Source organism: Bufo gargarizans, chromosome 9, assembly GCF_014858855.1.
Source record: "Bufo gargarizans isolate SCDJY-AF-19 chromosome 9, ASM1485885v1, whole genome shotgun sequence".
In the NCBI taxonomy this organism is placed as follows: Eukaryota; Metazoa; Chordata; class Amphibia; order Anura; family Bufonidae; genus Bufo; species Bufo gargarizans.
In genome coordinates, this window is record NC_058088.1 from 177700939 (window position 1) to 177726116 (window position 25178).

At 45.9% G+C, this 25178-nt stretch overlaps 1 protein-coding gene across 1 annotated transcript in view; it reads left to right on the plus strand.

Annotated features, from left to right (window-relative positions):
* Nucleotides 1-25178, plus strand: part of CACNA1F (calcium voltage-gated channel subunit alpha1 F) — a 119313-nt gene that overhangs the window by 15774 nt on the left and 78361 nt on the right. The window contains exons 4-10 of the mRNA XM_044268874.1: nucleotides 565-704; nucleotides 1628-1770; nucleotides 2818-2970; nucleotides 12227-12423; nucleotides 14405-14508; nucleotides 20817-20974; nucleotides 24187-24270. Coding sequence (XP_044124809.1) covers nucleotides 565-704; nucleotides 1628-1770; nucleotides 2818-2970; nucleotides 12227-12423; nucleotides 14405-14508; nucleotides 20817-20974; nucleotides 24187-24270 — 979 coding nt within the window. The remainder of the gene's footprint in view (nucleotides 1-564; nucleotides 705-1627; nucleotides 1771-2817; nucleotides 2971-12226; nucleotides 12424-14404; nucleotides 14509-20816; nucleotides 20975-24186; nucleotides 24271-25178) is intronic.

Below are 25178 nucleotides of genomic sequence, written 5' to 3' on the forward strand. Positions count from 1 at the left end.
AGCTTTTCCCCACATGGCTTCCAGCAGCAAGACCCCCATCACCCCCAGCTTTGCCCCACATGGCTCCCAGGAGCAAGACCCCCATCACCCCCGGCTTTGCCCCACATGGCTCCCAGGAGCAAGACCCCATCACCCCCAAACTTTGCCCCACGTGGCTCCCAGCAGCAAGACCCCATCACCTACAGTTTTGCCCCACATGGCTCCCAGCAGCAAGGCCCCCATCACCTCCAGCTTTGACCCACATGGCTCCCAGGAGCAAGATCCCCATCACCTCCAGTTTTGCTCCACATGGCTCCCAGCAGCAAGACCCCCATCACCCCCAACTTTTCCCCACGTAGCTCCCAGCAGCAAGACCCCATCACCCCCAACTTTGCCCCACATGGCTCCCAGCAGCAAGACTCCCATCACCTCCAGCTTTGCCCTATATAAAGAAGTAGAGCTCTCCCGATGAGGACGAGTTGATGGTGTCCTTAGTAAGGTTTGTTACCTAGCAGCATATAGCACATATACGGTAGCAGCGTGAAGCCTATGTCCACTGTAATCATGATGTTCATTGTTTCCCAGGAACAAGTGGAGTATATTTTCCTCATCATCTTCACGGTGGAGAGCTTCCTGAAGATCATTGCCTATGGACTGGTCTTGCACCCTAGTGCCTATATCAGAAACGGATGGAACCTGTTAGATTTTGTCATTGTAGTTATTGGGTAAGCAATCATTTCTGCAGATAGTATCTAAGTCCTGATGTTCTCGACTTGTGTGTGGTACTACTGCCGAGGCAAGTATACAACGTCTGAAGCTTCTCCTGCATTGAAGCTTTGCAGGAACGTCTTCTGGAGTCCTACAGATGCAGCACAGTCATACTATGTTAACTAGATGTGATAACTCGCCACGTGTGTGTGTTAACTCTGCTAATCTGTACAGTAGCCGTGGCGCGAGCACCGCCCGATGCCAGTTGCATCTTCAATACTGCCGGCTGCATCTCTGGTGGCCGCAGATAAGGGTGGGTTCACATCACGTTTTTGCCATCCAACGTATATGTTGGAAAAAAGGATACAAAAGCGTAGCACACCATGCTGTCCGTTGAAAAAACATGTATGTCAATGTATAAGTTTTTTGTAAAACGGAACTCTATGGTGACGGATGCCACTGCATGGCATCCGTCTGAGGCATCCGTTAACGTATTATTTTTTTTGTATACGTTAAACGGATGGCAAAAACACAATGTGAACCGACCCTAAGAAAATTGGAGGTGCCATGTAAGATCAAGAATCTTGTATGTCTACTTTTTTAACTTAGGGCTGTATTACACCGGCTAACGAGCGTTGTGGCAGTGTAATACGGCCGCCGATTACCCGATGAATGAGCAAACGCTCATTGATTGGGCAATCCAGAATTTTAAGCACGTTTTTAAAATCATCGTATGCGGCGAACAGATCGTGCTGTCTAATCTAGACAGTATGGGGACGAGCGATGGCATTAGTGATCGCTCCTCGCCATACTGTGGAGGAGATCATTGCATGTAATAGCAGGCAATTGCTGGGAAGGAACGCTTCCCTCCGGACAATCGTCAGCAGCATCGCTAAATGTAATACTGCCCTTACATACCCTGCGTGATTTTCATCCACAGGCTTTTCAGTGTAATCCTGGAACAGTTTTCGCACAAGCAAGGAGATGCACATCACATGAGTGGAAAGCCTGGGGGTTTCGATGTGAAAGCCCTTAGAGCGTTTCGTGTACTGAGGCCTCTGCGACTTGTATCGGGTGTCCCAAGTAAGGATCAAATTGGCATTATTAATCTTTTTTTTTGGTGGGGGCGCGGGTAATACTGCATCAAAGCCACATCAGAAACAATTTTTGGCACTGTCAAACAGATTTTGCAGGTTAAACATGTTAAATAAATATATTTTACCTTTTTAAAAACCACGGTTGTCAGCAGCACAACTTTATGTGTCCAAATAATCTCCTTAAAGGGCATCTGTCAGCAGTTTTGTACCTATGACACTGGCTGACCTGTTACATGTGCACTTGGCAGCTGAAGACATCTGTGTTGGTCCCATGTTCATATGTGCCCGGATTGCTAAGAAAAATTATGTTTTATTATATGCAAATGAGCTTCTAGGAGCAACGGGGGCGTTACCGTTACACCTAGAGGCTCAGATCTCTCATCAAGGGCTAAGCCCTCTCCACTTTGATTGAATTTATGAGAAGTCAGGGCCAGGCATGATGACGTTTTCACTGCCTGGTCCTGTCTATCAAAGTACAGAGGATCTGGCAGTTGCAGAGAGAGCTGAACCTCTAGGTGTAATGGTAACGCCCCTGTTGCTCGTAGAGGCTCATTTGCATATATTAAAACATTAATTTCATCAGCAATGTGGACACTTATGAACATGGGACCAACACAGATGCCTTCAGCTGCCAAGTGCACATGTAACAGGTCAGCCAGTGTCATAGGTGCAAAACTGCTGACAGATGCCCTTTGTCAATGGTTCAGGTCTATACAGTACCAATGACTGCTCTATGTAAATGGAGCTGACGAGCGCCAGTTGATTTGCTCTATTGTCGTTCGGCACTCGTTTCAGGCAAACAAATCTGCCCATGTAAAAGGACCTTTATGATTGCAAAGGCATGCCCAATGCAGCCCAACGCACTGTGAACTACAGCTCGCAATTCAACCCTCAGCTTTAATGCTGCAGCGTGTTTTATGCTGTTGGTTATGTTATGTTGCATTGCACTATGTCTCTGTAATCATGTTCTAGTAACTTTCTTTGGCAGAGCTTTACATATATTATAATCACTATATATTTTTTTCTCTCGCAGGTTTGCATATTGTATTAAACTCTATCATGAAAGCCATGGTGCCCCTGCTTCACATCGCATTGCTGGTATTGTTCGTCATTATCATTTACGCCATCATCGGGTTGGAGCTTTTCATTGGACGAATGCACAAGACTTGCTTTTACATTGGCTCAGGTATATTATGGCAACAAAAATCCGGCTTTGATAATATGTAATGTAACATGAATTCAAAAGATTTAAGAATGAAAAGGCTTACGCAGGCTAAGTGAATAAAAATATTTACTAAGTGTGATTAAATATATGATAACACAAACAAATCACCTGCAGAATAATAAAAAGTAAATAAGCATCACTAGCCTAAATATGCAACATGCAGTATAGCGTGGCATTCTGGTCGCCATGTCGTAGCACATGGACGACACCCCAGGGTGTACAAGAGATAGGGCTAATCAATACTTACATCCTACCTAGAATGAGCCAGTCATATATGTATAGACAAAGCACCGGATTCTCCAAATATCCTCCTTTCACAACAGCTCCTGCGGGACATTAAAAGCGCACCAATAGTGAGGTACCGTAAATACTCCTCACGCGCACCTTTAGCTGATATACTCACAAGCGCAGGTGGAAAACAAGCACATCCAACCAGTATGTCCATCAAAAAATCCTCAGATTTCCTCTCTTCACATGCAGTTCTATAGAGTATTAAAACACTCCAATAGTGAAGAACCGTCATTCACTTTAACATAAAACCCTTTAATTATACTCACATATGTACATTGGTATATAGGCACAAATAAAACAAATCACAGCCTAGTGCTCCTGCCCAGGAGTATTTACAGTACTTCACTATTGGTGCGCTTTTAATGTCCCGCAGAAGCTGTTGTGGAAGGAGGATATTTGGAGAATCCGGTGCTTTGTCTGTACATATATGACTGGATGGTTCGACCCAGAGAGGTTATTCTAACAACTAGTAGAATCTCACACGGTCCTGCAGAAAAGCAAATAGACATTGTGGACTGAGCCCACTTCACTTTTGGGACCTGCAGCGGCATAACCATTGAGGCTACGTATTGGATTTTTTTTTAAATAAATTCTACCTAGAAGGAAGTCTTCAATGGAGTGCCCTGAGTAAATGTGTGTCACAAAGTTGAAACTTGTTATCCCCTCCTCCAGTGTGCCAGTGTGCATGTCTCTGAGATCACTCAGGAATGTGGTCTTATCAGCACAATGGGGGGTGGGTACTAGATTACAAGGCACATCATTACACAGACTGGTAATAATAAAAGGGAACAGAATTAATAATTTGTTTGTGTAATCAATATATTTATTCACTTAGTCTGCGTAAGCTTATTTATTCTCAAATCTTTTGAATTCACATTACTTTACATAATGTTTGAGCGCTTATAACATGGTAGGTGGAACCATAGGCGTACATTTGTCCCGCAATGGCCGTGGCAGGAAAAATGTGGTATTACATGGCGTCCATTCAGATAAATGTAATATATGGCTTCCCAAGGTTCTAGAAGTAGCCGCAACCCTCTGCCCTGTCTGATAGAAGGAGAATTATCTGCGTATCCACAGTCAGATTTAGACCCCATGCACATGGCTATAACCACCAAATTGCATGGAGCTGTGATACAGCAACCATATAAGTGTTAAAGGGGTTTTGATGGGAATTAGATATTGATGACCTATTCTCAGGAATAGGATCTTCAATATGAGATTGGCATGGGTCCACCTCCTGAGGCCCCTGCTGATCAGTTGTATGAAGGGGCCGCAGTGCTTGGAAGAACGCTGCCAACTTCTCATAGTACATACCAAGCACAGCACCGTATATTGTATATAGGCTGTGGTTGGTATAGCAGCTCACTTCATTTCACTTAAATGGGACTGAGCCACAGAAAGACAAATTGAGTGATGGGACATGACGTCACAGGTTGGAGAATAGGCTGCAGAGCTTATCCAAGTACTGTGGCCCCTTCCAGCAGCTGATCGTTGGGAGTGTCTGGAGTTGGAACCCCACTGAACTAATATTAATGACCTATTCTGAGGATAGGTCATCGATATTCAAATGGTCACTATCTTTTCACACAACTTTGCATCAATTCATAGTATAAATGACCATAAGAAACTTTGTAATATATATATTAGCAGAGAAAAATGCCTTGTTCTAGAGTTATCAGCTGTTTTCTCACCCTCTTTTTAAACTAACTTTGTCTCTGAAATTTATGAGAAATCGATCTTGTGAGACCAAGACAGCTGCCTGCTCACTGAAGGATCAGACTGCATCATCCCATTCAAGTCTATGGAGTGGGGAGGGAGGGGTTAGGAGTAAGCTGGATCTAAATGAGACAGGACTCCAGGAGTGAGACTGCCAGATAAATAGTTTGTATCTGAGCCCAAGTGCTTTATTCACATCAGTACAGGTCAGTACTTCTCTCTAATGTCCTCCGTGATCTTGGGGCTGCTTTTGAGTGAGTATGAGAAAGTTAGGAAGCAGATTCTCCTCTACTTTCTGTGTGCAGTGGATGGGAGCTAGTCTTCACCCACCAGCTCTGGGAGAACAGCAAACTAAAGATCTAGCCTACAGATGGGGGAATTGCTAAAACATGCAAGCCACAAGTCGTATAATAGCCAGAAACTGTGTTATTCCTCTTGTACAGTCGTGGCCAAAAGTTTTGAGAATGACACAAATATTAGTTTTCACAAAGTTTGCTGCTAAACTGCTTTTAGATCTTTGTTTCAGTTGTTTCTGTGATGTAGTGAAATATAATTACACGCACTTCATACGTTTCAAAGGCTTTTATCGACAATTACATGACATTTATGCAAAGAGTCAGTATTTGCAGTGTTGGCCCTTCTTTTTCAGGACCTCTGCAATTCGACTGGGCATGCTCTCAATCAACTTCTGGGCCAATTCCTGACTGATAGCAACCCATTCTTTCATAATCACTTCTTGGAGTTTGTCAGAATTAGTGGGTTTTTGTTTGTCCACCGCCTCTTGAGGATTGACCACAAGTTCTCAATGGGATTAAGATCTGGGGAGTTTCCAGGCCATGGACCCAAAATGTCAACATTTTGTTCCCCGAGCCACTTAGTTATCACTTTTGCCTTATGGCACGGTGCTCCATCGTGCTGGAAAATGCATTGTTCTTCACCAAACTGTTGTTGGATTGTTGGAAGAAGTTGCTGTTGGAGGGTGTTTTGGTACCATTCTTTATTCATGGCTGTGTTTTTGGGCAAAATTGTGAGTGAGCCCACTCCCTTGGATGAGAAGCAACCCCACACATGAATGGTCTCAGGATGCTTTACTGTTGGCATGACACAGGACTGATGGTAGCGCTCACCTTTTCTTCTCCGGACAAGCCTTTTTCCTGATGCCCCAAACAATCGGAAAGAGGCTTCATCGGAGAATATGACTTTGCCCCAGTCCTCAGCAGTCCATTCACCATATTTTCTGCAGAAGATCAATCTGTCCCTGATGTTTTTTTTGGAGAGAAGTGGCTTCTTTGCTGCCCTTCTTGACACCAGGCCATCTTCCCAAAGTCTTGGCCTCACTGTGCGTGCAGATGCGCTCATACCTGCCTGCTGCCATTCCTGAGCAAGCTCTGCACTGGTGGCACTCCGATCCCGCAGCTGAATCCTCTTTAGGAGACGATCCTGGCGCTTGCTGGACTTTCTTGGACGCCCTGAAGCCTTCTTAACAAGAATTGAACCTCTTTCCTTGAAGTTCTTGATGATCCTATAAATTGTTGATTGAGGTGCAATCTTAGTAGCCACAATATCCTTGCCTGTGAAGCCATTTTTATGCAACGCAATGATGGCTGCACGCGTTTCTTTGCAGGTCACCATGGTTAACTATGGAAGAACAATGATTTCAAGCATCACCCTCCTTTTAACAGGTCAAGTCTGCCATTTTAACCCAATCAGCCTGACATAATGATCTGCAGCCTTGTGCTCGTCAACATTCTCACCTGAGTTAACAAGACGATTACTGAAATGATCTCAGCAGGTCCTTTAATGACAGCAATGAAATGCAGTGGAAAGGTTTTTTGGGATTAAGTTAATTTTCATGGCAAAGAAGGACTATGCAATTCATCTGATCACTCTTCATAACATTCTGGAGTATATGCAAATTGCTATCATAAAAACTTAAGCAGCAACTTTTCCAATTTCCAATATTTATGTAATTCTCAAAACTTTTGGCCACGACTGTACACTCACTATAGTATTGATTAAAGGTGTTGTCCGGGTGTTTAATATTGATGGCCTATCCTCAGGATAAATCATAAATATCTGATCGGTGGGGGTCCGACTTCTGGCATCCCCGATGATCAGCTATTTGAAGATGCTTCGCAGCCTCTTTCTTGGTCAATGATGTCATGTTCATCGTTCATCGTGCCTGAGCTGCAATACCAAGCCCAGCCACTATACGATGGACAGCGCTGTGCTTAGTAAGCTGCGAGGAGGTCTCAGCAATTACTGGAGCTCCACAGCCTCTTCAAACAGCTGATTGGCAGGGGTGCCGGGTGTTGGACTCTTACCGATCACATACTGATGACCTATCCTGAGGATAGGTCATCAATATTAAACACCCGGAGAACCCCTTTAATCCAAAGTTTGTTGAAGGGTTAGGTACGCTTTAAAGGGGTTATCCTTGAGGCTAGTAACCGTTGCGGCCTGCTATTGGCTGCTCCCCCTGTCGCCGGCAGTGGCGGCCATGCAGGAATCTGGAACTGACACGGGTGTCGGGGAGCAGGTAGGTATAATCCATACAAGGGGCCCAGGCATTAGGGGGATATTTTAGATATCGGATAACCGTCCTGGAAAACCCTGGTAAGTGTATGGGGGTTCTACTGTACCTAAGTATGAATCCAAAACTATGGTGGAATGCTCTATTAGATGCCATATAACAGCCTACAAACATTGCCTCTAAATGATACTATCTTCACAGTACGGTGAGGTATGGAGGTACAATAGGAGAGCACACAGAGCGCTTATGGCTCCGTAATCTTGAACTGCAGGGACTACATATGGCCTCTGCACAGGCACCCCCGATGTACATAACGCCTATGTGATGACTGGCAGATGCTTGCAATTCATCACGGGTTGAAACTTATCACAGACTTTTGTTCATACAAGCAATCTAGCTGTAAGTGAGGTCTACTTACTGTCATACTGGTATAGCAATGTAATTACGCGTAGCAGGACTGGTCTAGGAACTCATTTAGTCATATTTCAAGCCGGCAGCTCTGTAAAGATTAGTGTATCGGAGTTCACAGAAAACCGAAGGAACGTTTGCATTCTGCTTAAGCTGTGGAACTGCTTGTGACCACCATATGTTTCCCTCCACAGCAGGCGTCCAAGCCCAAGGCCGGCTAGAGATCTCATTATATACTAAAGTCTCTGTGCTATCAGCCTTGGCGCGATGTTCCCGTCCTCCGTGCCGCACTTTACAGAATGAAATACGGGATCATTATGTGCAGTCATGTTCTGCAGATTTTCACTTCCCAGCTGCTAGGGTAGATTCGCAACGGGCAAATGTGCTACAGATTTTTTCTTAGCCTTAGGCCTCATGCACACGACCGTAGTTATGGTCCGCATCCGAGCCGCAGTTTTTGCGGCTCGGATGCGGACCCATTCACTTCAATGGAAAGCACTCCGTGTGCTGTCCACATCTGTTGCTCCGTTCCGAGGCCCCGCAAAAAAAATATAGCATGTCCTATTCTTGTCCGTTTTGCGTGTCTACAATGGGCCGCCCGTTCTGCTCCGCAAATTGCGGACCGCAAAAAACGGCACGGTCGTGTGCATGAGGCCTTATGCACGGACTTGTCAGTCAGGGGTCATGGTTGTAGAACAGCAGATGAGGCGCAGGTCATCGATCACTGACTTTCTGCGTAACATTTGGCAAGGAGACATCCACATGTTTTTGCATTGGTTTTTAAAATCACGGCCACGTTTTTGCTGCAGTTGATGCCACCATTTTTTAATATGTTCTCTTTTTAAGGCTAGGGCAACACGGCGGTATTTGTGGCCAAAGAGTTGGGCAACATTTTTTATAATGATAGTCAATGGTATCGCGCTACGACCGCTGCAAAAAAAAAATCCATCCAACGTCGCAGTCGCAGGGAGACATCATTGACTATCATTACAAAAAATGACGCACAACTTTTTTATTGTCACGCGACTCATGTTGCGGGGTAGCCCTAGCCTAAATGGCTGTATTTTTAGGAAAAGGTGCATCGATAATTGGTGCAAAGGCAAGAGAAAACCGCATAAGGCATCAGGTACATGCTCCACAAAAAGCAGTTCCGCAAAGTACGCCTAGCTTCCGTGTGCATTCTGTATTTTTCTCACTCTCATCAACAGAAAGTATTCGGACAAGAATAGGACATGCTATATTATTGCGGAAAAGATCACAAAAAATACGGATGTGTGCATGGCCCCATTAAAAAGAATGAGTCAAAAAATGTCGATAGCCCACAAAAAAAAAAATATACGGTCAAGTGCATAACCCTTTAAAGGGGTTATCCAACCGCTATGATGCCTGCCACAATGCCCAGACACTTCATACTGGTATTACTTACGCCGCTCCCCAGGACCCGTGTCGTTTCTGAGGCCCGCACGGCCGCTGCTGCATCTCCCCGTCGTGTGGTTAAAAACATCCGGCGACGGGGGTGGAGGGGATGCCAATAGCAGGCTGCAACAGGGACGAGCCTCCCTAGTGTCACCTGCGGCAGCTGGGCATCAGGAAGCGACGTGGGTGCTGGGGAGGTAAGTATAACCCGTATGAGGGGCCTGGGCATTGGGGGGGGGGGGGTCATTATAGGGGTTGGATAACTCTTTTAAAGGGGTTGTCTCATGACAGACAATGGGGGCATATCGCTGTCTTATAGACACGAGTCCCGCTGGGACTCGCACCTATAACGAGAACAAAGCCCCGAAAGTGAATGAGGGTGCACGCGCAACTACCCTCCATTCATTTTCTATAGGGCCGACGAAAATAGTCGAGCTCTGGCTCACTATTTCTGTCGAGCCCATACAAGTGAATGGGAGCGGTAGCCAGTCGTGCGCAGTACGCTCCCATTCACTTCTATGGGGAGCCGGCTTGGTGTTGGCCGGACCTGGAGTCATCCAGCCACCACCTTGCAGGACTCCATAGGCGCGGGTCCCATACTAGCAATATGCCCCCATTGTCTATGATGAGACAACCCCTTTAGGGGGAACTGTACCGCCGATCAGCTATTTGAACTGAACCGCCGATCAGCTATTTGTAAGAGACCGCAGTGCTCATATGAGCATTGCGTTCTCTTCACAGTTTACCTGCTCGGCGTTGACATTACAGCGGCGCGCAGGGCAATTACAACTCTGCCGTCCAATTCACTTAAATGGGAAGAAGCAGTTGTAGTTACACTCCTGTCCTATTCAAGTCAATGGGACGGAGGAGCTGTAATTACACTGCTCGCCGCTGCATTGTGGACGGCGAGCAGGTAAACAGCGAAGAGAGTGCTACTCTCATAGGATCACTGCATTCTCTTCAAATAGCTGATCGGCGAGGGGTGCCGGGAGTCAGACCCGCGCCAATCTGATATTGATGACCTATCCTGAAAATAGGTCATCAGTATCGAAAACAGGACAACCCATTCATTGCTATGGGATTTGCGGAAACAGCGGATCACCAGCTGCTCGGACATTTCCGTAACTCCACCTCCCCTTGCCGACTCTTACTGTGGTTATTCTTGTCTTGGCTATGAAAGGTTGAGATAGGACATGCTGGCCATACTCTATGGGGGTGCATGAAATCACATGTTTACATGTTTTATGCGTTCTCAAAATGTTAGATTTTCTGCCGTTCAGAATTGTAGGCAGATAATGCAGTGTGAGAGCGTGCAGTGGTGGGGGGGGCTTCTCTGCTTTGGACCATCTCTGTTTGTTATAAGGGTTCCTTGACAATTACTGTTTGGGCCTTCGTTGATCAGCTGTAATCGGCGGGGCACCTGGCAGTAGGTGTTCAGTTTTCCTGCAGCGCCACCACAGGCGAAGTAAAGCATTACACAATGTCTAGTCATATAAATGTACTGTCTGTGTAATGCATAGTTGCCACCATATCCTGAGATATTCTGAAAGTTCTGCATTGGGCCACCCAACTCCACCGCCATGACACCCTGAAATGACCATGAAACTCGTATAGGATGCTGCCACACAACTTTTTTTCATGGCTTTATTTGGGCTTTCAAAAAATCCCATGAAATTAATGCTTTTTTACAAGCTCTTTTAGGTGCCACTTTTGAGTCGCACCTCTTTCTTGTGTTTTTTTTTTCTTCAGGTTTTTAGTTTTTTTACCTATAGACAAAAAAAAAATGTCACACTCGGAGCACGATGAGATTTCAGAAAACGGGTTGTCCCATCCAAATCATAATGCCACAAACGTCCGATAGGTGCAGGTCCCACCTCTGGTATACCCACTCCTATCTCAAAAAAACTGGGGACCCTGCCATGAACAGGAGAGCACACCGCAAATGCGCCTCTAACAGGAGGTGCCATGGCGAGTGGAGGGGAGAGCAGAGGACTATGCATTCCATGAAGGCCTGTGTGACTCTGTGACAAAGTGAATATCTCAATAACCTTTACAAATGGCTACTGTAAGTCAAAAAGACAGGGAGTAGACATTTTTTTTTAGGCGAGGCGCTGTATGTAAAGTTTAGAACTATTATGTTACGTGGTATAGCGCTGAATATAAAACGTAAAAAAAAAACTAAAACATTGAATCTTCTCCGCTTTTGGGTGGCAAAGGAAAATGACTGAGTGGGTGCACTTGGAAAGCCCATCATCACGGAGAGTGTCCCAAATTTCACGGCCGTTCCGTGCATTGGGGACCGCAATTCAACTTGAATATGGGTCCCCATCTGTGATGCGTGGTGCACACGGCCGGCGGCCGCCCAACAGTCGTGTGCATGAGGCCTTATACGGGAGTTTAAAGTTTTGAGGATTTTGAACTCAGCTCAGGGAGCGCCAGTTCTTATTGAAGAGACCCGTCAGATGTATAGAACCTTTTTGTTAAGGCAGTGCAAAAAAATCAGCAAATCAGCCCTAAGCCAGAGAGTTCTCCAAAAAGAAGCAGCATAGCCCATGTGTAGAGAGGTGTTTCAGGGATTTTGGACTAAAAGATAATCTTTGTAGTATAAACTTTCACAAGACATTGAGATAAAGATGATCCCTTTAATTTTAGAAGTCCGGTCATCATCTTTTCTTCAGAGATCATCATCTGGACTGTCTTGGCGAGTTTCCTGAAGTTGTCTTTGTAGTCCGAGTTCTTAGGCATCTTCCATTATGTTATAGCGCCATCTGTAGGTGACAGCACAAACAGCCATGACTGTTTCCTGGATGATTATAATTATTAAAGTCTTCTTCTTTCCATGTGTCTTAGATCTTATCGCAGAGGAAGAACCTGCCCCTTGCGCTTTTTCTGGCCATGGGAGAGAATGTCACCTGAACAGCACCGAGTGTCGGGGCAAATGGGAAGGGCCCAATGGGGGAATCACAAACTTTGATAATTTCTTTTTTGCTATGCTGACCGTGTTCCAGTGCATCACTATGGAAGGCTGGACTGATGTTCTTTACTGGGTGAGTGAGATGACACTGTCTGACCTGTGTTGGTCCCATGTTCATGTGCTCACCGTGCTGAAAAAAATAAAGTAGTAATATATGCAAATGAGCCTCTAGGAGCAACGGGGGCGTCGCCGTTACACCTAGAGGCTCTGCTCTCTCTGCAACTGCTGCACCCTCTGCACTTTGATTGACAGGGCCAGGCAGTGAAGACGTCATCATGTCTGGCCCTGTCCATCAAAGCAGAGAGGCTGTGGAAGTTGCAGAGAGAGCAGAGCCTCTAGGATTAATGGCAACTAGGGATGAGCGAACTTCAGGTTTCGAAGTTCGCGTTCAGGTATATTGCTGAATTGCGTCATGGATTCCGTTACCACGGACCATAACGCAACTCAATTCCTTTAGAGGCATTCCATTATGCATTCCGTTATAATAGAAGTCTATGGCCTGCATAACGGATCTGTCCAGTTTCTGTTATGCCGGAGAGGACTCCACTCCCATTCATTTCTGTGGGGCTGACGGATATAGCTCAGCTATTTTCAGCGGCCCGATAGAAATGAATGGAGGGAGGCTGTGCTTGCAAAGTGCACCCTCCACCACCTTTCCCCGCTCCACCTCTGGGACCCGCACCTGTCAGACAATGGGGGTATATCCTAGCGATATGCCCCCATTGTCTGTCATGCGAATACCCCTTTAAGTCTATAGTCTATATAGTCTGATCCCTGGTCTAGATGATGAAAGGGTTCAAGAAAACTGAGTTTGGATGCCGTATGGGCTCAGTTTTGGCCAGAAATATAGCCAAAGGAAAGGTATACATGCCACAGAGGTACCACCAGTTGCTGCCTTGAGGCTAGAGGGAGGGGGCACAGCTCAGGTTGGCTCCATTCATCATTGATGCCCATGGGTATATTTATATGGGGTGATAAACAGGGCAATGATCAGGAACAATCTATTTGTTTCTGATCGCTGGCCGCTTGTTTAAAGGGGTTGTGCACTAATTTCCAGACCTCTCAGACCTGGCAGGACCCACGTTGGTGATCATACTTACCTGATCTCCGCCACTAGTTCCTGGCTCGTTCGCTCCCCAGCCTCCGCTTTTTCCGTCTCGGGTCCCTCCATGTATACTTCCTGCTTGATGCCGCTGTAGCCGATCACTGGCTGCTGCTCCCCTTGTGTCCTGTCATAGCCGATCAAACCAGAAGGATCCGAGTCAAGCAGCAGAGGCCAGGGAGCGAACGAGCCCAGACCCAGCGCCAGGGATCAGGCAAGTGTGAGCATTAATGTGGGTGCCGCCAGTCTTAGAGGTGTGAAAATTTGTGCGCAGCCCCTTTAAGCTGCATTCGCATGCAGCAATCATCCCTTCTGTATGGGGATGAATGATCGTTACTGATTGTTCATCCCCATATGGATTCGGTTTTTGTCAGAAGCGATGTGCTGCCAACAAACAAGAATTTTATGTACCGTAAAAACATCCAGCTCACCCTACGAATAAGCGTTTGCTCATTTGTTGGGTGGTCGGCGGCACATTTACAATGCCCAGTTATGGTAACGAGTATTCCTGGGAATATTTTTTCCCAATAATTGGCCCGATAATCTTCCCATGTAAATAAGCCTTATGGATCTGAACTTTCTTGGCATCTGCCCTTCCACAAGTACGACAAGATCAGAAACAAAAAGGGAGAATTAGCCCAATCGCCTTATGCCCTACAAGGGAAGGTGGACAACCTCTGGATCCTTCAACCCACCAGAGTTGGGATGCAGTGGCATAAACCAGGACCACAAAATATCATTGAGCTAAAATTCTGTGATATTTCTCTGTAACATTAGCTTTATAGTTCCATTTTTTATATATATTTTTTTATATTTTTTTTAATCTTTTTTAATATATTTATTTATCTTCAGCTCACTTCCATCATGTTTCGGAATCAGCTCTTCCAAACACAATCCAGTAATTAGAGCCGTCTTCTTTATCCAATCTCCTCATTCATATCTGTCTCTACAGATGCAGGACGCCATGGGCCACGAGCTCCCCTGGGTATACTTCGTCAGCCTGGTTATCTTCGGATCATTCTTCGTCTTAAACCTTGTCTTGGGTGTGTTGAGTGGGTAAGTGCACACTACTGATGGGTCCGGAAGGTTTCTAAAAGCAAAATTTGTATTAAAACTTGCATTCTTCAACAAGAAATTTATTGTACGGCGTTCCTCAGATGGTCATTTTCATTCTGAAGATACAGTGCCTTGCAAAAGTATTCACCCCCCTTGACTTTTTTAGTATTTTGGTGCCTCACAACCTGGAATTCATGCAGAGTGTTTGAGGATTTGCATCATGTAATTTACAGAACATGTCCACAACTTTGAAGATTTTTTATTTTTATTTTTATGGTGAAGCAAACAACAAATAGGACAAAATAACTGAAAAAGTCAATGTGCAGAACTATTCACCCCCTTAAAGTGAATACTTTGTAGAGCCCCTTTTGCGGCAATCACAGCTCCAAGTCGCTTTGGATAAGTCTCTATGAGCTCGCCCCATCTCACCACTGGGATTGTTGCCCATTCCTCCTTGCAGAACTGCTCCAGCTCCTTCAGGTTGGATGTTTGCGCTTGTGACCAGCGATCTGACCACAGGTTTTCTATTGGATTGAGATCTGGGCTGTGACTCGGCCATTCCAACACATTTACATGTTTCCCCTAAACCAGTCAAGTGTTGCTTTAGGCCTCTTTTACACTTGCGTTGTCCAGATCCGGCGTGTACTCCACTTGCCGGAATTACACGCCGGATCCGGAAAATCGCAAGTGAACTGAAAGCATTTGAAGACGGATCCGTCTTCAAAATGCGTTCAGTGTTGCTATGGCAGCCAGGACGCTATTAAAGTCCTGGTTGCCATAGTAGTAGTGGGGAGCGGGGGAGCAGTATACTTACCGTCCGTGCGGCTCCCGGGGCGCTCCAGAATGACGTCAGAGCGCCCCATGCGCATGGATGACTTGCCATGCGATCACGTCATCCATGCGCGTGGGGCGCCCTGACGTCACTCTGGAGCGCCCCGGGAGCCGCACGGACGGTAAGTATACTGCTCCCCCGCTCCCCACTACACTTTACCATGGCTGCCAGGACTTTAGCGTCCCGGCAGCCATGGTAACCATTCAGAAAAAGCTAAACGTCGGATCCGGCAATGCGCCGAAACGACGTTTAGCTTAAGGCCGGATCCGGATCAATGCCTTTTAATGGGCATTAATTCCGGATCCGGCCTTGCGGCAAGTGTTCAGGATTTTTGGCCGGAGCAAAAAGCGCAGCATGCTGCGATATTTTCTCCGGCCAAAAAACGTTCCGTTCCGGAACTGAAGACATCCTGATGCATCCCTGAACGGATTTCTCTCCATTCAGAATGCATTAGGATAAATCCTGATCAGGATTCTTCCGGCATAGAGCCCCGACGACGGAACTCTATGCCGGAAGAAAAGAACGCAGGTGTAAAAGAGCCCTTAGCCGTGTGTTTGGGGTCATTGTCCTGCTGGAAGGTGAACCTCCGTCCTGGCCTCAGATCACGCACAGAGTGGTGCAGGTTCTGCTTCAAGAATATCCCTGTATTTAGCACCATCCATCTTTCCCTCAACTCTGACCAGTTTCCCAGTCCCGGCCCCCCCAGCATGATGCTGCCCCCACCATGTCTCACTGTGGGGATGGTGTTCTTTGGGTGATGTGATGTGTTAGGTTTGCTCCAGACATAGCGTTTTCTTTGATGGCCGAAAAGTTAAATTTTAGTCTCCTCAGACCAGAGCACCGTCCACCATACATTTTGGGAGTCTCCCACATGCTTTTTCACAAACTCACAACGTGCCTTATTGTTTTTAGCTGAAAGTAATGGCTTTCTTCTGGCCACTCTGCCATAAAGCCCAACTGTATGGAGCGTACTGCTTATTGTCGTCCTATGTACAGATACTCCAGTCTCTGCTGTGGAACTCTGCTGCTCCTCCAGGGTTACCTTAGGTCTCTGTGCTGCCTCTCTGATTAATGCCCTCCTTGCCCGGTCCATGGGTTTTGGTGGGCGGTCGTCTCTTGGCAGGTTTGCTGCTGTGCCATGTTCTTTCCATTTGGTTATGATAGATTTGATGGTGCTCCTGGGGATCATCAAAGATTTGGATATTTTTGTATACCCTAACCCTGACTTGTACTTCTCCATAACATTGTCCCTTACTTGTTTGGAGAGTTCCTTGGTCTTCATGGCAGTGTTTGGTTAGTGATGCTTCTTCCTTAGGTGTTGCAGCCTCTGGGGCCTTTCAAAAAAGGTGTGCATATGTAATGACAGATCATGTGACACTTAGATTGCACACAGGTGACATCATGTCACTAATTATGTGACTTCTGAAGGTAATTGGTTGCACCAGAGCTTTTTATGGGCTTCCTAACAAAGGGGGTGAATACATACGCTCATGCCAATTTTCTGTTTTCTATTTCTAAACAATAGTTTTATTTATATATTTTTTCTCATTTCACTTCACCAACTCAGATATTGTGTTCTGATCCATCACATAAAAAAGGGGGTGAATACTTTTGCAAGGCACTGTACATATACAATATGTACCAATATGTTATCCACAGTGTCGAACTTAATTTAATGCCCCTTTACACAGGCCAAGAATCGGCCAGACAATCGCTAACTAGCTTGTTAAGGATAATCTGGCAGGTGTAAAGGTGCCGCCGAATACCCAATCAACAAGTGACCCGCTTGAGTAATATGCTCGTTTGTGCATACACCTAAATTATCGTTTGCCAGCAATAATTATGTATGGGGACGAGCAATCGCAATAGTGACTGCTCTCCCCATACTATGGAGAAGTTCGCTGCCTGTAAATGCAGAGGTCTCCTTCACTGATGAGCAGGCGCATTCCCTCCCAACAATCTCCTGCTAAATTGTCCCGTGTAAAGGGACCTTACAGAGAACTTGTCTTGGGTTAATTGAGCTTTTAGACACTATTGGGGTCATTTTCTCTGGAACATGATGCACCTGTTATGTAGAGGCTTCGTCGTCTAATCTAACATAACTTAGACACATCCACCGCCAGCCAAAATCAAGCAAGGGAGCTGGCGTAGATTTAGGCCCCTTGCAGACGAGCGTGTCCGGATTAGGTCCGAATGCGTTACGGATGCGTTCAGTGATAACGGCGCGATTTCGCAAGCAAGTCAATTCAGTTTTGTCTGCGATCACATTCAGTTGTTCCGTTTTTAGCGTGCGGGTGCAATGCGATTTAATGCGTTTTGCACGCGCGTGATAAAAAAAATGAATGTTTACAAACAACATCTCTTAGCAACCATCCGTGAAAAACGCATCGCATCCGCACTTGCTTGCGGATGCGATGCAATTTTCACGCAGCCACATTCACTTCTATGGGGCCAAAGAGAGCTAAACCTTTAGACTTCTTTCACACGGGCGTCTTATTTGTGGCCTGGATAAGAGGCGGGTGCGTTGCGGGAAAATGCACGAGTGCAAAACATTGTAATGCGTTTTGCACTCGCGTGAGAAAAATCGCACATGTTTGGTACCCAAACCTGAACTTCTTCACAGAAGTTCGGGTTTGGGATTGATGTTCTGAAGATTGTATTATTTTCCCTTATAACATGGTTATAAGGGAAAATAATAGCATTCTGAATACAGACTGCGTAGTATAATAGTGCTGGAGGGGTTAAAAATAAATAAAAAAAAGTTAACTCACCTTCTCCTCTTGATCGCGTAGTTCCCGGTCTCTTTACTTCTTGAATGATGAGCTAAATGACCTGTGGTGACGTCAGATCACATGCTCCAATCACATGGTCCATCACCGTGGTGATAGAGCATGTGATCTGACTGTCACCACAGGTCCTTTAGCCCACAGCTCATCATTCAAGAAGTAAAGAGACCGGGAACTACGCGATCAAGAGGAGAAGGTGAGTTAACTTTTTTTTTTTTTTGTAACCCCTCCAGCGCTATTGTACTATGCATTCTGTATATAGAATGCTGTTATTTTCCCTTATAACCATGTTATAAGGGAAAATAATACAGTGAATAGACTGTCACCTAGCAACCATGTGTGAAAATCGCACCGCATCCGCACTTGCTTGCGGATGCTATGTGATTTTCATGCACCCCATTCACTTCTATGGGGCCTGCGTCGCGTGAAAATCACACAATATAGAGCATGCTGCGATTTTCACTCAACGCACAAGTGATGCGTGTAAATCACCGCTCATGTGCACAGCCCCATAGAAATGAATGGGTCAGGATTCAGTGCGGTTGCAATACGTTCACCTCACGCATCGCACCCGCACGGAATACTCGCCCGTGTGAAAGGGGCCTTAGGAGTAAGGGCGATGCACCTGTTGCTCCTAGAAGCTCATTTGTATATATTAAAAGTTAAATTTTCTCAGCAATGTGGGCACATAGGAACATGGGACCAACACAGATGTCTTCAGCTGCCAAGTGCACATGTAACAGGTCAGCCAGTGTCATAGGTACAAAACTGCTGACAGATGCCCTTTAAGACTGGAAACTGTTGGTCATCATAAGTGATGGCATTAAGGATCTCACATAGCGATGACTGCTGAGGGGGATTATATCAGGCAGGTTTTACAACAGAAGAGGCAGCTTCTTTAGGCTTACTATAAAAATATGAGGGTGTCCATGCACTGTGTACAAAGAGACAGAGCATTTATGTAAAAAATTTGATGCCAAACGTTACGAGCAGCTAAGACTTTATATCTGAGCTGGCTGCAATATTGATGGAGGGAATCATTGCTCCTGTATCATATCGTCTGTGTAGTCTCTCATTAGTCATCATACAGTGCATTCAGATAGTCCTCAGAGGCTTTCACTTTTTTCACATTTTGGTATGTTGCGGCCTTGTGCTAAAATTTTAAAAAAGTTTTCCCTTATCATTCTGCACTCAACACCCCATAATGAGAAAATTAGTAAAGAATGTTAGAAATTTTTGTAGATTTATTAAAAAGGAAAAACTAAAATTTGGCATGGACATAACCATTCAGACCCTATGTTACGACACTTGACATTTATCTCTCGGGGCCTCACATTTCTCTTGATCATCTTTGAGATGTTTCTGCTTCTTGATTGGAGTCATCTGTGTTAAATTCAGTTGATTGGACATGATTTGGAAAGACACGGACCTGTCTATGTAAGGTCTCACAACTAACAATTCATAGAGCAAAAAACAAAATAACGGTAGAGTAGGAGTAGCAGCACATAGGGGTATACTGGCCTCATATGTGGTGGTGCACGCGGTGTTAGACGCCAGTCCGTAGCGTCCCTCCAAGCAGGCATCAGGGGTCAAAGAAACCGCAGCACTCTCTTGTCTCTTTTGTATCCTTTATTTCATCAAATTCATGTGACGTTTCGACCAGAGCGGTCATTTTGCTTGAAAAAGAGACAAGAGAGTGCTGCGGTTTCTTTGACCCCTGATTCCTAGAGCAAAAACCAAGCCATCAGGAGGAAAGAACTGCTTGTAGAGCTCAGAGACTGGATTGCGTGGAGGCACAGATCTGGAGAAGGGTACAAAAAATTGTCTGCTGGCCTGAAAGTATCCAAGAGCACAGTGGCCTCCATAATTCTTAAATGGAAGAAATTTTGAACAACCAGGACTCTTCCTAGAGCTGGTCGCCCCACCAAACGAAGTAATCAGGACTGAGGTAAGAGAGGAGGCTAAACATACTTTTTGTGAAGCTTTTATCATCAGGAGTAGTGAGAATCATGAAGTTTTATTCTGCCAGATTCCTCTCCAGCAAGGGCACAGGGCAGCGCTTCACTGTAAAGTGCTCCCTGCATTCAGATGTTTCACAACCCCTCCCCTGACTGAGTGACAGCTGTAGTAGTCTTCTGGTTTAATGATACCGCTGTCACTCAAAGCAAAGTGGACAGGCTGTGAAACAGCTCATTGCAGAGGGCACTTCACGGTGAAGCTCCTCCTCCATTGCACTTAAGAGGAAGAACCTGGCAGAATAAAAGTTCATATTTTACACTACTCCTGATGTAGCTCCACAAAATGTATGCTTGTACTGTTTTCCACAGCCTCTACCTAGTGCTGTCATCAGTTTAGCATGGTAAAAACTGCTGACAGACTCGCTTTGTGAGGTTGTCTGGTATAGAGAACCCATCTTCAAATGTCTTATTTAGGGAGTTAATACAGGGGTTACCTCATTGTGCAGTCTAATCACATAGAGTAGCTAAATCGAGTGTCTCTCTCGAGGACCCTACATTTCGGTGCATTAAGTGGACGGCCCGCCGGTTTCAATGGGAGCTGTGTAATGGTTTATTTACCCTGTGGACATATTGCTGCCCAGCTTAATATTGACCATTAGTAGATTTCATGCTGCTTTGTGTCCTGGACTTCTTTGTGCTCGCACCATTCTTCATTTATCTGCTCCGTCTCAGGGAGTTCTCAAAGGAAAGAGAAAAAGCCAAAGCCAGGGGAGACTTCCAGAAACTGAGGGAGAAGCAGCAAATGGAGGAAGATCTGAAAGGGTATCTGGATTGGATCACGCAGGCTGAAGATATTGAACCAGAAGGGGATGAGAGAGATGAACGACACCGTGAGTATCCGATATATAACTCAGCAGCATGTGTTCCCCTTCGGGTTCAAGTGATTATTCCACGACATTTATCACCTATTCACGGGATAACTGATAAACGTATGATCCGCGAGGGTCGAACCGCAGTGACCTATCACCCGCTCCAGAGGTATCTGAATAGAGCAAAGGTCACACATGTGCTTTACAGCAGTCCTATAGACTATGCATGGATCGGCAAGGCACATGTGTGAGCACCACTCCATCCAGACAGTCAAGTGAATGGGGGCTGAGCTACAGTCCCCCGGCAGGGCAGCCCCACAGTGAACGGAGGATTCTGCTTCCTGCTCCGTCCACTGTTTGGTTTCCAGTGCCGATCAGTTGGGGTGGTGGGTGTCAGACCTGCACCAACATGTCCTGGGTATAGGTCATCAATATCAAGAAAACGGACAACTCCTAACAACAACTAAGGGTTTATACCCAAACTTTTTCCTTTTTTTAATGCCCTAAAAATTATTATTTTTTTATATATTTTTTTATTGGTTTTATTATTTTACTAGTTTGGGCCGGTCTGTAGCACAGACAGAATCTGTACACCATTGCCATATAGGAGGTGTACGGATTAGGATTTCTACAATATTTGCTGCAGTGAGTGCTGTACTGGCAGACAGCAGCGCACACATTGCTGCTCCTGCCTGCGCCCGCTCCGCTGAGACCTCTGCGTAGCACATCGCTGCTCCTGCCTGTCCTCGCTCCGCTCTAACCCTGGTACAGCGTATCGGTGCAGGGCGGGCATCCTGCACTGATTTGCTACGCAGAGGTTTGATTGGAGCGAGGAGAGGCAGGAGCAGCGATGTGCGCTCCTGCCAGTACAGCACTCACTGCAACACCTGTTGTAGAAATCCTAATCTGCACACTGCATATATGGCTCACAGAGACGAGCGGATTTCATATTTAGAAATTCGTTCACGCTTCGTTTGGTGGTAAAAGCAGAATTGCGTTATGGATTCCGTTACCACGGACCATAACGCAATTCTATGACGGAATGCATAACGGAATGCCTTTAGAGGCATTCCGTTATTCATTCCGTCATAATAAAAGTCTATGGGCTGCAAAACGGATCCGTCCCATTTCCGTTATGCAGGGGAGTCCTCTCCTGCATAACGGAAACGGGACAGATTCGTTATGCAGGCCATAAACTTCTATTATGGCGGAATGAATAACGGAATGCCTCTAAAGGCATTCCGTTATGCATTCCGTCATAGAATTGCGTTATAGGTCCGTGGTAACGGAATCCATAACGCAATTCTGCTTTTACCACCAAACGAAGCGTGAACAAATTTTATAACATGAAATTCGCTCATCTCTAATGGCTACTGTATACAGCTTCTGTATGTGCTGCAGGGAAATGTGCTACAGACGGACCCAAAATAATAAAAAAAATATATTACAAAAATTATTAATAGTAACAGTTAATTTTTTTTAACCCTTTCAAGGTCCTCCGCCAATACATATAGTCTGGTTTAAGTCCGGACTTTACAAAGACGCAGACAAACATGCCTAATGTCTGCGATCGGCGATAATGCCGATCACAGATATTTAACCCCTCAGATGTCGTGGTCAGTTGTGACCACAGTATCTAAGGTGGCTTTCCCTGAGAGTTCTGGTTACTGCCGCGCAGCACCCATTCGCCTCAATGGGAGGAGCTCTGCTACCCCGAAACAGCTGATCTGCCCGGTGGCAGGCCCCACTGATCAGATGTTAAAAATCCTGGGCAATCCCTTTAATCCCTTCACTGCCCTGGACCACCAGTTCCGCTTTCATTAATTACCTCACTTTCCTATACCTCCAGGGATGTTTACATTGGCCATTTCATTACCCCAAGCTGCCCCCACGAATGACTAGAGCAGTTGAGCATTAACCCCTTAAATACCCCTAGTCTACAAGTGATGGTCATGTTAGGCTGAGTTCACACTTTAGTTATTTGGTCTGTTAGGGCTCACACACACGAACGTGGTTTGGTTCCGCATCCGAGACGCATTTTTTGCAGCTCGGATGCGGACCCGTTCACTTCAATGAGGCCGCAAAAGATGCGGACAGCACTCCGTCCGTTGCTCCGTTCCGTGGCCCCGCAAAAAAATAAAAAATAAATATAGAACATGTCCTATTCTTGTCAGTTTTGCAGACAAGAATAGGCATTTCTATAATGGGCCTCCCGTTCGTTCAGAATGCACACGGGCTGCATCAGTGTTTTGCAGATCCGCAATTTGCAGACCGCAAGACACGGCGCGTTCGTGTGCATGAGCCCTTATTGTGAGCCAAAGCCAGTAGTGAAGCCCACTCAGAGATCAGGTGCAATGATTTGGTTTGCACCTGTTCTGCGTTTTTGACCCTGACCTGGTTTTGGCTCACAATAAGGCCTCATGCACATGACCGTGCCGTTTTTTGCGGTCCAGCAAACTGCGGATCCGCTACAAAACGGAAGCCGCCCGTGTGCCTTCCGCAATTTGCGGAACAGAACGGGCAGGCCCATTGTAGAAATGCCTATTCTTGTCCGCAAAATGGACAGGAATAGGACATGCTACCTTTTTTTTTTTTTTGCAGGGGCCACAGAACGGAGCAACAGGATGCGGACAGCACGCGGAGTGCTGTCTGAATCTTTTGCGGCCCCATTGAAGTGAATGGGTCCGCAAAAACGGCGGCTCGAATGCGGATCCAAACAACGGCCGTGTGCACGAGGCCTAACTGATTGAAATAACCGACCAAATACCTAAAGTGTGAACTCAGCCTAAACCCAAAACCTCATAAATATTAGATAATAACGTTTTTGTGAAGCCGCACACCCAGGATCAAACCATCTTAATTCCGGTTGCTATTTTTTTGCATTTTTGGGTGAAAATGTGGCAATCCTATTATTAGGGGGTTGCAGATTACATCCCATGTGAACAAACACAGAGATATCTGTATCTATGTTTAGGCACACAGGGCAAAAATGCGCTAAATTCAGTCCTCCATATTTAGCAAGTAAAACCCTCCTTTCTGCAAAATACTCCCCGAGGACCACAGTCTCCTTCTTCTAGAAGACATCTACGCGGGCGTCCTCCTGATACGTCTGTTTCACACGCGTATTGCTTCAGTCGCTGACATGTCATGTTCTGCGCCTCTGTCTATGTATCTCTTGTGGACAATGTCTATCTGTCTGTCTTGTGCAACGTCCGTCTGTCTCTCACATACAGGCGTCTCTCTGGCCGACTTGACGGGCAGGAGGAAGGGGAGACTTCAATGGTTAATGCATCCTAACCATTCCTCAGAAACCCACAGTAACTTTCTGGCTTGTGTACCCAGTGATTTGTGGCTTACTTGTGACTAGACTCCCCCCCCCTATATTGTACCCCACGGGCTGCGGTGTAAAGCTGCGCAGTCCTGTTCCCGTACCGGTGTCCCGTGGTCGTGTCACTGATTTGTGCTGTGACGTGTTGGTGAATAGTTTATATCTAGTGATATATTATAGCTAGTCATTTTGTGGATAATTATATATTCAAGGGGATTTTTAGGGTTCATTCACACGTCCCTATGTGTTTAGCGGATCCGTAAATTGCATATCCGAGAAAACACGGACACCTGCAATGTGCGTTCCGCATTTTACGAATCGCACATCGCCGGCACTCTCATAGAAAATGCCTTTTCTTGTCCTGCGGACAAAAATAGAACATGTTCTATTTTTTGGCGGAACGGAAGTGCGGATCCGCAAATGCAGATGCGGACAGCACATTCCGGCCCCGTTGAAAATTAATGGGTCCGCACCAGTTCCGCAAAATTGCAGAACGGATGCGGACCCATTTTGCGGACGTGTGAATGGACCTTTAATTGCAATCGACTGGGTAGGTTGGGTCGTGAACATTATGTCCTATGGATATGGGACAGTGGAAGGATGTGCCCCAGCACTGGGTCCCGGCCGCCATCTTGCTCTCATAGTCAGCTGAGACTGAGGGTCCATTCAGACATCCGTATGAATGGGTCCGCATCCATTCATCTCAAGGACGAGAGATTATTGACTAGGAAGTCATTTATCAGGTGTCTCCCTTTAATTCAGGACACATTTTCGAGACTACCAGATGTTCCCAGGTCTCATGCAGCATCATACAAAGGCCTCATGTACACGACCGTTTTTCGGGTCCGCATCCAAGCCGCAGATTTTGTGGCTCGGGTGCGGACCTATTCACTTCAA